This window comes from Macrotis lagotis, chromosome X (assembly GCF_037893015.1).
Source record: "Macrotis lagotis isolate mMagLag1 chromosome X, bilby.v1.9.chrom.fasta, whole genome shotgun sequence".
NCBI classification, from domain to species: domain Eukaryota; kingdom Metazoa; phylum Chordata; class Mammalia; order Peramelemorphia; family Peramelidae; genus Macrotis; species Macrotis lagotis.
The window spans coordinates 453,039,275-453,052,621 of record NC_133666.1 but is presented as its reverse complement, the minus strand read 5'-3'; the positions used below and the strand labels follow the sequence as shown (position 1 = coordinate 453,052,621).

The 13,347-nt window shown below is 38.3% G+C and overlaps 1 protein-coding gene across 2 annotated transcripts in view; it reads right to left on the bottom strand.

Annotated features, from left to right (window-relative positions):
* LOC141497422 (NPC intracellular cholesterol transporter 1) overlaps positions 1 to 12,920 on the bottom strand; it is a 59,937-nt gene extending 47,017 nt beyond the window's left edge. For both annotated transcript variants that reach the window (XM_074200070.1, XM_074200071.1), the window contains exons 1-3: positions 12,823 to 12,920; positions 1,692 to 1,814; positions 934 to 1,040 (exon numbers count right to left, since the gene is read on the bottom strand). In XM_074200070.1, coding sequence (XP_074056171.1) covers positions 934 to 1,040; positions 1,692 to 1,814; positions 12,823 to 12,891 — 299 coding nt within the window. In that variant the 5' untranslated portion in view covers positions 12,892 to 12,920. The remainder of the gene's footprint in view (positions 1 to 933; positions 1,041 to 1,691; positions 1,815 to 12,822) is intronic.
* Between the last annotated feature and the right edge of the window lie 427 nt (positions 12,921 to 13,347).

The window sequence follows — 13,347 nt, the reverse complement described above, 5'->3', positions numbered from 1 at the left end:
TATAATGGTTATCATCTGACAGTGAAAGAAAGAAAAGGAGCTTGTGGGGTGAAGACTATAAGACCTGGCAACTGATTAGAAATGGGGGAAGAGTAAGAATGAAGAGAACGAATGAAGCAAATCCAGCAAGCTATCACAACATGAAGGTTCTTGATCCCTTCATAGAGTGGCTTTGGTATTGGTATAATTGCAGTAGAAGCAATTAATAATTTCTTCCCTAAATTATAGTTATTTGTGTTTAGTCATTTGAAAATGAAAGACCACCAGGGAAGTCTGGTACTTTGTCAAAGTTCTTAATCATCCTTCTAAGTCTAGTTGTAGAATCATCTCAACCATCAAAGGAACCTGAGAGGTTTATGTAGTCTAATCACTGGGACACGGAAGTGACTGATCCAGGGTCAATCATGTGGCAATTTCCAGAGTCAGTAATTGAATCCAGGTCCTCTGAGGCAATATCTAGTGCTCATTTTGCTCAATTTTCCCTATTACAGATCTCTACAGATCTCTAATATTAAGGGAGTGCCCTTAATCAAATGGGAGATTCTGGAAGTAGGGATGTCTAATAGGTAATAAACAATACAAAACTAGAGCTCAGGGTTGGGATTAAGGCTAGAAAGATTTAGGAGTCATCTGGATAGAAGTGATAACTGGATGGGAGCTGATGAAATAACCAAAGGGAAAAACGTGGAGAAAGTAAAACAAAACAAAACAAAAAAATCTAAAGTAAATTGGAGAATCCCAAATTGAAACTATCTCAAAAAGCCGCAACAATTACTAGTAAATCTTCCTTTTCAATCAGTCATGACAAAAATTATTTTCCTAAATATTCTCTGTAATTTGACACCATTCTCAAGTGGATCCCAATGAGTTTAATGGTTCATAAAAACCTATTATGAAGTTTGTCTTCCCTCTTGCTACGGTTCATCTGCTTACCTGGATAGAAACTGTAGAGGCAACTGCAAATTATTTTTCAGTGTCTGAAGTTGCTGTACGTCACAACAAAGACTGACATTGTCAAAGAAGAAGCCTGGACAGAGTTCCTTTTAGCAGAGACAAACAAACAAAGGCACATAGATCAGTACAGTTAAAGCAAAGGTATCAAATGATGATTTAAAAAAAAGGCTATTTCATAAATGATTCTCCCTAGGGTAAAAAGAGCCACCAAAAAAAAAATGTAAGTTTTATAATACATTTTTAGAAATGAGCAGGAACATGTTCAAAGAGTTTCAGGGAGGGAACCCATTATAAAACAAAGGGCCGTGGAGTCAGCAGATCTGAGTTCAAATATGTGTGAACTTGGGCACTTAATCTTTTTGACTTCAGATTCCCTATCTAAAGAAAATTTTGGTTTCTGCACATGATACAGTCTAGTGCTCTGAATATCCATAACAAGAATGATAACTACCATGATAAAGCATTTCAAAGTCTGCAAAGTATTTTATAAATATTCTTTCTTTATCCTCACAACAGACCTGGAAGATAGGTGTTATTATCATTATCCACATTTTACAGATGAGGAAACTGAAGCAGACAGATATTTAATGATTTGACCAGGGTCACAAAATTTGTAAATATCAGAGTTTGAATTTGAACTCAGGTTTTTCAGACCCCAGGTCCTGGACTCTATCTTCTATATCATCTAGTTTCCTATTTCATAATATAAATATAATACAATTAAATAATAAACTCACCTGCACTAAGTCATATCCATCCTTTGGCAATGGTTTTGGTGGCCCTGAATATTCACAGTTGAATCTCTTACCTTCAGAGGCCTCACCACACTCTCCATACCAAATACAGGACTGTGAAAATACCTAAACAAAAAACCCAAAATTCTGTAACCTAAACAAATACATATGATGTCAAAAAAAAATTTCAATAATAAGAACCCAAAGTCTCTCTACATGTTCTATGAGCTAAAGCAGAGGTTCTTAAACCTAAATTATGTGAACTTTAAAAAAAAATAACTCCAATAACTATATTTCAATATAATTTATTTCCTTTTTAATCCTTTTTATTTAATTTTATGCATTTACAGATATCATTCTTGGAAGAGATCCAAGATATAAAAAGATTTAAGAAGGCCTGAAACTGGCCTGACATCTCCCTCCCTCAAGCTAAGGATTAGAGGGATAGAGACTTTTTAAGGGATAGATACCTTTTAAAAGTAGATCTTCTGGGGTTTTTAAGTCCTTAGACAAACACTAATTGAAGTTTTCAGAGTCAGAATATGGCTTTCCAACAACTAGTAGTAGCACATACAAAATGAAAAGCTATTTGAAGGAAGTGATATTTTTTGACTTTTATATTTAGGGTTTTCTTAAGTACTGATATGGGGAATAAGTACTTTCAGGCATGAAGAGAGAAGATTTGCTAGCAGGAGCAAACTGTTAGAAAGGGGAAGATGGGGACAAGGGATTAATCTTTTATCCACAGGCTCAGCCCATATTGCTACCCAATCCTTCAATCCCTCATCATACAAGAAACTAAAGGATGTTTTAGATATATTTGGGTTAGTTAGAACAAATAAACCAAGAATAGGAAGAATGCAGAGTGTTAGGTCTAGAGACTTAAGAGCAGAGAAGTAAAGATTATGTTAATGTCAGCAGCCTCGTGGGTATTACTGATTCATTCAAGGCAACAAATCTCTTAAAGGTTTCTCAAGAGTCACTCACATTCCTCATGTGACAGTCACAGGGTCATAAAAAATATCAGAAGGAAGAGGGTGTAGTTTGAAATAGTCCAATGAAGTTTCAATTCTAGGTTATAGTAGCAGCATCCTGAAATCAGAATTACTAAAAGTAGCCTCAGTGGCAAGGCTGCCGATGAGGATTAACCACAAATATTCTTCAACCCTGTCACAGAAATGAGAAGACACTAAGTATTCTCTTTTTTTTGTGAGGCAAAGGGGTTAAGTGGCTTGCCCAAGGCCACACAGCTAGGTAATTATTAAGTGTCTGAGACCGGCTTTGAACCCAGGTACTCCTGACTCCAGGGCCGGTGCTTTATCCACTATGCCACCTAGCCGCCTGACACTAAGTATTCTTAAAGCACATCTGACCTTTTTTGAAAGTAACTAAATAAAAACCATAAAAATCTGCTTGAAGCAACTTCAAGGAAATGTACACAATCTACTCTTAATTCTACAGATAGTAAAGCTGAAGGATTATGCTGGATGTAGGGGAAACATCTCACGATCAAGAAGGTATAATATAAATGAATTTATTATAGTATGAAAAATTACATCAGTGATGCACAAAATGACTAATATGGAAATGTTTTAGATGATTGCACACTTATATCTGATTCCTAATCATCTTGGGGGGGGAGAAAGGAGAGATGAAGGGATGAAATTTGGAACTTAAAATTAAAAAAAAAACCACAGTTAAAAATGATTAATTGGAAAGAAGATAAATAAACACAAGTGCATATGTATAACCTATATCAGATTGCTCACTACCATAGGGAAGTGGGAGATAAAGAAGGGTAGTAGAAAAAAGTGGAACTCAAAAGCTTACAAAAAGATGAATGTTGAAAACTATCTATGCATGTAATTGGAATAAAATAAAATAACAAACTAAATAAAGATGAAATTTTATTTGTTACATGAGATGGCATTCTGGGACCACTCCATATATGGGGAAGAAATTTTGGTGATGTATGAAAATGAAAGACATCGACAAAAATTTATTTAAAAAGGTGTTTGTATATAGCTATGTATAGGTGTATATGTGTGTGTGTGTATACACACAATCAAGTATGAATATCTAGGATATATAAAAAATAGATACAAAAGGAAGGCAATAGGGGCTGGGGAAAAATCAAAGAAGGGCAAAGAATGGCACTGAACTCAGTACTCAAGGAGGCTAAAGACAAACTGGACAAAGGCATGGATTATAGGGATGGGAGATGGAGCATCTGCATGAGGAATAACAAGTAGCTGGCAATGGATGGTGTGAAACCTAAAATTATAAGAACCTAGAAAACATAGGATCAAAATAAACATAACAGAAAAATATAAATTAGACATTAAGTTTTATTCTCTGATATCTGCCAAACAAAACCTATAAGTAATGGAGACCATCCTAGAATAATCACCAAGAAACTGGGCAAAAAAGAAACTTTATACCGCTTTAGAAAAGGGAGAAATAATGAAATTCCTTAGGGCTTGTACCATAGGAATCTGCACAATATCTCCAATAGAAATTTAACTACACATATTATCATATCTATAGCTCTTCCTGAATTCTTCTCTTGTCTCTTCTTGGGATGATATTCTCCTCAGATCCTGAGCACTATTCTCTTAGATTAGTAAATTAAAATAGGGAGGTTAATTTCTAACTAGGGAGACAAGGTGATCTGACATTGGCCTAGTATTCCCTAAAGGGAATTAATCTTCTATCACAATTATGAGAAATGGATGAAAAAGTTGTGGTATATGATTATGATGGAATATTATTGTGTTATAAAATATAATAAGTAGGATGTTTTCAGAAAAGCTATTAAAGACTTACATGAATTGATGCAAAGTGAAGCGAGAAGAAGAAATGCAATCTATCACTACAGAAAGAACTGATGGAGTCATTGCAGATTGAAGTATTTTTTATAAACTTTATTTTTGGGAGCAATTTTCTTTCACAATATGACTGATATGGAAATGCATAACTACAAATGTATAATTTATCAAATTGCTTGCCTTCTCAACAAGAGAGGGAGGGGAAAATTTGGAAGTCAAATTTAAAAAAAAAATGCTAAAAATTGTTTTACATTAGGGGCGGCTAGGTGGCGTAGTGGATAAAACACCGGCCCTGGAGTCAGGAGTACCTGGGTTCAAATCCGGTCTCAGACAATTAATAATTACCTAGCTGTGTGGCCTTGGGCAAGTCACTTAACCCCGTTTGCCTTGCAAAAACCTAAAAAAAATTGTTTTACATTAATTGAAAAAATAAAATATTTTAAAAATATAGTTATGAGAAATTATTATTGCTTTCATGGTAGATAGCATGTTGTTGTTCAGTCATTTTTCAGTCATATTCATCTCTTTGTAACCCCATTTCCTAGCAGACATACTAGAGTGCTTTGACGTTTTCTTCTCCAGCTCATTTGAAAGATGAGGAAACAAACAGGGTCACCTGCTAGTGTGTCTGAGGCTGGATTTAAATTCAGGTCTCCCTGACTCCAGACCAGGCATGTTATTCACTGTGCTACTAACACTATAGATTGTGAGAAAGGGAATAATATAAAAGTGGAAATGAATATTTATTAGGAGCTTTAAGGGTTTATATTTGATCTTAGAGGTGATAGCTAGTGAAAACAAATAGGAGAATTAAGCAAGCTGAGTTTCTTCCTTTAGCCTGGAAAACAGCCCTGACAAGCTGTCTTCAAATATCCATGAAGAAGAGAGTCTAGACTTACACTGCAGGGTTCCACAAAGGACAAAAAAAAATGGATAAAAATTATGTAAAGGAAATCAAATTCTGACTTGATGTACAGAACATTCTAAAAATAAGAATGGCCTAAAAATAGAATGAGGCTCCCTCATGAAGTAATAAATTACCTACTGCCTAAGTAAGGCTGAATTCTCTTTCTACTCTAAGTTATCAGGAATTCAAAGTATAACTTTCCTTTTCTGACATTTTAAGTCCAGAGTTTCTATTTCTATGTTCACTCTTCTGCATGTTCCACACACTATTGATGTCCCACTCACCCTCAAATCTAGGAAACACCTGTGGTTTCCTGAAATGATCTAACCCTATGGCTTTTGGCAGTGTATTTTATATATACATATGTATATATGTAATATATATATATAATATATATATATATATATATATATATATATATATATATATATATATGTATACACACACACATTAGACACCATGGAAGCTAAGGAGAGTAAAACCTGGATCTCAGAGCTAGCATTTCAACGAGTTAGACAAACACCCAAGGCAATTATATTTCAGAGGAAGGAGAAATTACTTCTTAATATTTTCTAGATTAAGCTTTTGTAGTTGATGTTTTAATTAAATATATCTATAAGGAGACAGTACTCAGCAGATAAAAAAATTCTTATTTCTGTTGAGAGCCCCACTACTATCCAATCACTCAGATTAACATCCTCTATCTAATCTTCTCTTAATGCCTTCCTTTCATATCCAAACACTTGTCAAATCTTGTGATTCTGCCTCCAGAATACCACTTACATTCACCTCCTCTCAACTCATATATCTGGTTTGTGACATCTCAATCCTGAGTAGGACTTACACATATGAGGTTTCTGAGAAATGGAATAAATGCTAGACTAAGTGAGAACAAGGCCAAGAATGGAAGACTTTAAGTCTTGTTTGAGTGAGAAAGTGTCTCAAATTAGCAAAAGAATTACATTACCTTAGTCTACTACCAAGTCAACAATCCACAGCTTTCACCAATTTTATCTATTTCAGTTAAAAAGAAAGCATCTACTATAAGCTAGGCATCAAGCAGAGTGCTACAGATGCAATGAAGAAAAAAAAAATTCTGCCCTTTAAATGCTTGCAATCCAAAAGGAACAATATAGAAAGGCAATAAATATACAATTTAAGATAGAATGTAGCAGTAAAAAAGCAGCTCAAGCACCATAACAAAAATTGCTTTTAGCTGTTAGAGATGGCAGTTGAATTGAATATGAGTGAAAGAATGTTTCTACAGTGGCATCATTTCATCTCAACCTAGATTTTTAGGAATAGGCTGAGGATACTTGTTCTTTTTTTTTTTAAAGGTTTTTGCAAGGCAGTGGGGTTAAGTGGCTTGCCCAGAGCCACACAGCTAGGTAATTATTAAGTGTCTGAGGCCAGATTTGAACTCAGGTACTCCTGACTCCAGGGCCGGTGCTTCATCCACTGTGCCACCTAGCCACCCTGATACTTGTCCTTCTAAGAAAATCATAACATCAGAGAGATGATGCCATAACAAGCAAGAGAAATGGATTTAGATGGGGGGGGGGGGGGTGATGTGCTAAGAACCAAGCTTACTTTATCCTCCAGAATTATCTGGGTCCAGTGGCCAGATATGAATCAGGATAACTGGAGATGGTCCTGGCTTCAAGGCAATTAGAGTTAAGTGACTTGCCCACAGTCACACAGTAAGCGTTTGAGGCCACATTTGAACTCAGGTCCCCGACTTCAGGGCCAGTGCTCTACCCACTGTACCATCTAGCTGCCCAAAATATACTATCCATACACTGGGATGCACATTATGTTATACATTGCCATTTAAAAGTTTTAAAATCTTTCCAAATTTCCATTCTGATGAGACACATTGGGCTAGAGAAAAAGAGTCACAAAACCCAAAGATGACTCCAGGTTTACCTCTAACCAAGTAATCTTGGAGTCAGCTATTTTAACCTATGCCTCAGTTTCCCTCTCAAAAACTGATTTAATCCATCTCCCTTGTCTTTTGCCCAGGATATAATGGAATTCCACATAGGGGTTGGTCAAAAAAAAAGCCACTAAAATAAACCTTAAATTTATAAACTGTGCAGAGATTGGAACTTTTTAAACTGTTCTATCTTGGTCAATAAATATTTAAGTGTTTTCTATATACAAAGGATTATTATTCTGGACACTGTGAGATAGGAAGATATATAAAGCAAGCCCCCACCCTCAAAGAGCTTACACTCTAATATAGGAGATATAATTTACATAAATAACTTCTTAAGACAACATATCCCAAGTTTTCTAGAGTGGTACAACCAAAGGGTTATTAACAGGTGCTCAGAAGACAAAGATCATCACTTCTGGACTTGGGAGTTCAAAACTAATCTCAGACTCTTATGGTACCTTAGGCAAATCAGTTAATCTGTTTCCTTCAGTTTCCTCATCTGGAAAATAAAGATAATCTTAGTAACTATTTTCCAAGATTCTTGTGATAGATAGCTAGGCAGATACACATAGACACACACACACACACACACACACAAACATTTAAAGAATGTACATAAAGTGCTTTGCAAAATTTAAATTGCCATTGAAATGTCAATTATTACTATGACTGGCAGGTGGATAAGATTCTATGGAGAAATCAAATCATCAATCTGAGTTCTGTCTATCCTGAAGAAGAGAGAGGATTTCAAAAGTGAATCACTCAGGGAAAGGCAGGAAAGATGAACACTCCAAAGATGATGGGGGAGGAAAAAGATGAATGGAACAGAAGAACAAGTAATAAGAACCAGGTTGTACTGATAGAATCTAAGAGCACTGGGGAGATAATGTTGCAAGAATAGACTGGATGATACATGCTGGATATATTCTGAAAGCCCAGCTAAAGGTTTTGTTTCTAAACCTGAATCAGTAGGTAGTGATTTTCTTGAAGGTGACAACCATCCTATTGTTACAAGTAATAAAACAAAAATTCTGACAAATATTCCTAAAATTTAAAAGGGACTAGGCCTCAGAAACAAAGATTATGTTGTTTGGATTACAATGAGAGATTCTTTGTTCTGTGTAATACAACAGTGGCATATCACAAAGACCTATTCAGCCTGTCTCTATCCATCTGCAACTACAAAAAGGTCATTTTCTTTGAATTACTAATATATGATGTTCAGGTTGAAATTTAACTTCTTCCCTTCCTCACCAAAAAGTAAATAAGATATAATCTATCAAAGTATCAACTAAGAAAAAAAAATGCTGACCTATTTCAGGGTTTCCTCATCTCCTACCTTCCCAAGTCAAAAGGTTAACTGGTCTACCTTTCTCCCTTTTACCTACTGAAGGGTTCATCTTTCAACTTTGCTAAATCCAATTTTCCTAAAGAAAGAATCCATGAAACCAATTTAGAACTATGTGCAAAGTTATTAAGCTATAAATACTCTTTATCCTTCAAAACCATTTCCAGTAACCCCAGAGATTAAAGAGGAAAAGCACTTGTGTACAAAAATATTTTTAGCAGCTCTTCTTTTTTGGAAGCAAAGTGATACAGTGCTTGGCCTGGAATTCCTTTATACCTAAGTTCAAACCCTGTCTCAGACACCTCCTAGCTGTGTGATCCTAGACAAATCACTTAAACTATTTGCCTCAGTGTTTTCTCATTGTAAATGAGGATGATAATAGGACTTATCTCCAATGTGAGAATCAATGAGATAATATTTACAAAGTACCTGGCACATAGTAGGAGCTATATAAATGTTAGTCATTACTTTTGTAGTAGTTAAGAACTGAAAATTAATGAAATGCCCATCAATTTGGGGAATGACTGAATTAAGATACAGGAATGTAATGGAATATTTTTGTACCATAAAAAATTATCAAAGAGGTAGTTTTCGTGAATTCTGGGAAGATTTATATAAATTGATAGAATAAAAAGAACCAAGAGAGCAATATATAAAATAACAACATTGCAAAAATAACAACTTTGAGAATTTCTAATCAACTTCAAGAACAACCATGACAAAACATACTATCCAAATTTTGTCAGAAGTACTAGACTCATTGCAGAAGGACACATTTCTTGGTCAATATGGGAATCTCTACGTTACAAAGGTCTTGTTTTTCCTCTCTTCTCCACCTCTGCCAATTATGGGGGAGAGGCACCAATGAAAAGAAATGAAAATTGATATTTGTTACTTGAAAATCTTTTTCATTAAAAAGAAAGGACAAGCTAGGTGGTACAGTAGATACAGCACTAGCTCTGGAGTCAGGAAGACCTGAGTTCAAATCTGGTCTCAGTCATTTAATAATTGCCTAGCTGTCTGACCTTGGGCAAGTCCCTTAACCCCACTGCCTTAAATAAAAATAAAAAAAGAGAAAGGGCTCATGATCACTAAGGAGAACAGGAATTCCTCAATTAAGAATGTTTTCCAAAATGTTATAAAACCATTTTAAGAAAAGGTTCCAGGCACAAATGCACTTGAAGTCTAGGAGGGATCCAATCATTCAGGAGAGCAATCTGGAATTATGCCTTATAGACTAAAAAAACTGTATACCCTTTGACCCAGTCATACCACTACTAGATCTGTATCCCAAAGAGATCAAAGAAAAGCATCTATATGTAAAAAAGTACTTATAGCAGCAAAGAATTGGAAATTGAGAGAATGCCCATCAATAGAGGAAGGGCCAAGCAAGTTGTGGTATATGACTGTGATGGAACACTATTATGTTACAAGAGGGATGGATGATTTCAGAAAAACCTGAGAAGACTTATATGAGCTATTATGAAGTGAAATGAACAGAACTAGAGTATTAATGTACAGAGTAACAGCAATATTATAAGATGATCAGTTGTGAATGATTTTAGCTATTCTGTTCAATACAATGATCCAAGACAATTCTGAGGCACTTCAGACAAAAAAAAAAAAATGTTCTCTACCTCTAGAGAAAGAACTGATGGAGTATGAATGCAAATTGAAGCATAATTGTTTCCTTTCTTAATTTTCCTTGCTTTTTTGGTAACATGGAATATGGAATATTCCATATGGAAATATGGAAAATAATTTCACACGTATAACTGATATCACTTTCCTTGCCTTTACAATGAGTGGAAGGACAAGAGGAAAAAAATCCAGAACTCAATTTCTTTTTTTATGAATGTTAAAAAAATTTTTTAAAAGAAGTGACTCCAGACCTAATGTTATCATTTTGTTTGACTTATCAACTCTTTAAAAAAGGTAAGAGTTGAGCAAGATCTGTCTCTTTCCCTCTCTACCCCATCTTTCAAAGTTAAGGACTGATTTTATTGTTATGAGAATTAACTTGCTATTCCTAAAACAGACATATACCAGTCCTAAATAGAAGTGAGGCTTTGTTTATAAAGATTTTACTGACAATAACTATTGAACCTTAATTAACAAGCCATTCCATAGAACCAAAAGTCACTTCAGCAAAAGCAAAGTCAACAAAAAGAATGTTGTATGGACTATCATTTAGCTGGGCAAAAGACCTTGGGAAAGTTTCATGGCATTTTGCAATAACTACTTTTGATCAGTGACCTCCCTCTCTGAATATTTTAGTGGTAGCTAAGGTTGAAAGCACTGGCACAGGGTTACCCAGAATAGAGACCACCTTTTACAAAAATAATTATAGCAGTAGCACAACTAGTCCTCCCTCCCTCATCTTTACCAGGATATCTGGCCCCTTGGAGACTCTACTGGGAAAAAAAACAAAACCAAAAAAAATGTTATTCAGTTTTCTTGAGTAACAAGTGTGTTAAAAAAAAACTGACTTTTTTTTAAATGACCAAAATGACCAAAATGAAGACAACTCTTTACAGTATCCAACCAGATACAGTAGCAAATACATAAGGATTGATCAACACCTGGATGCCCCCTTTTAGTAGAAATAGAACACTATATAGCATTCTCGAGATAGGGCAAACCACAACTCTCAGAAGCTACACTTACACCTGCTATGAGGAAACTCTCACTTGACTCTCAAGTTTTTCAGCTTTTGAGATATCAACCCCAATCTTGAGGGGGAAACCCTCCCCAAAAACAAGGCAACACAGTGGAGGTACTTAATAAATTTTCTTCTAAGACTTCAACTGTGACCTCATAAATATAATTTTTATTAAAAAGTATGTTTGCTTGACTTCAATTGTCACACTGAACATAATGGCTGGATGATCCTATAACTTGCTCTAGGTAACTTTCAAATTACTGCAAAGGAGGTACAAACCTTCATTGCTAAAAGGGGTTTCCTCACCTGTGAGGTTTCAATACCAGTAAAATTAAAGATCCAAGAGCTGTGGATGAGGTTGGGATAGTCTTCTGGTAGTTATTACAAAGAAACAAGAACAGAGAATCCATACTCACTGGATTTAGGATAATCCCCCATTTTACTAGGTTCAGAGAGGTGCTTAGCACCCACTGTTAGGAAGTTGTGTCTCAAGGGCCACTTCCACCCCCACCCCATTTTCCCTTACCTTAGAAGTATAAGGAAGCTTTTACAGCAAGCCCCTGGTGTAATGCTAAAATCTGACAAATCTGAGTGCAATGTCTCAAGTTCATTGAAGGTTATACTAGAAAGAGCAATGAGCGGCCTGGGAATCAAAAGAATAAGGTTCTGGATCAACTCTCCCATTCATTTACCATACCCAACCCCCCATGTCTTGACAAGTCACTTCTTTTGGGACTTTAATTTTCAGATCTGTAAAATAGGTGAGTAAGACTAGATCAAGGGTTATTAACCTTTTGGGAAGGAGGAGGGTAGGCGTATATGGGCAGATTTCAAGGAGTTGTGAACTTGGGTCAAAAAAAAATCACGATCTTTATTTTCACATTCTAAATTAAATTTAGCCCTTTAGTTATTCAAAAACATTCTGACAAAAGATCCACAGGCTTCACCCGATCGCAAAAGGAGTCTATGACACCCCCCCCCAAAAAAAAATTAAGTGGGAGACGTGTGTTATAAATTTGTCAACCAGTGTCGCACCCAGCTTCCTTATTCCTTCCACGCTGAGTGCGACGGAGAATCAAGTAAAAAAAGAAACAATCTAGGAGTCGCCCAATGCCAAAGTCTGCCAAGGGTCACTTTCTGCCTTTGGCATCGCCTTGGCTCTCCGCCTCCACCTCGCTTCCCCTTTTGGACGACTTTACTCCAAACCGTGGGAGACAATGAGCGGAGACTGCCCTCGCGCCAGGGTGGGCAAGCCTCGGGGCACCTCGGGCACCACCCCGGCTCCCTTCTCCGTGCCGGGCGGAGGGGAGGGGAGGGGATGCGGGCGGGCGCCGGCGCGATGCCCCCGGCAGCTCCCCCGTCACCCCCGGCGCAGTGCGGGGCGCGGGGGGTCCCGGGGGCCGCCCCGCCCGCAGGTGCGGCCCTGCCCTCCCGCCCCGGGGGTGCTCACCTGCACCGGCAGCAGCAGCGCCAGGCCGGCCGCCAGCAGCAGCCCGGGCCGGGGGCGCGGCGTCCTCATGGGGCTGCGGTGTCCGCGGAGGGGGCGCGGGGAGGCGCCAGGCTGCGCCTAAGGGAGCCGCGGGCGGCCGGGGCGGGCTCCGCCGAGTCCGGGGCGCCGGGACGGAGCGCCGGCGCGGACCGCGGGAGCGAGCGCAACGCGCAAGTCCGGAAGGAGGGCAGGGGGAAGAGAGGGCGCCGTGGCTCCGCCCAGGGGGCGGGGCTACGCTGCGGCCCGCCCCGCAGCTGCGCGGTGCGACTCGCGCACGCCCCGCCTCCTCGTCCTCCGCCCAGGGGGCCCCACCCCCGCCGCCACCCCCCGCGAGGGCATCTCTCGGCTCCGGAGCATCCCCTACGCGGAGCTAAAGACGCCCCTCCCCCTCGCTGTCCGCGGGCCCCCGGCGCGCTCCCTCCCTGCCCGCCCCAGCGTCATCCTCGGGGCGGGCTGCGCCGGCTCACCTGCAGCCGGCTTGGCTGC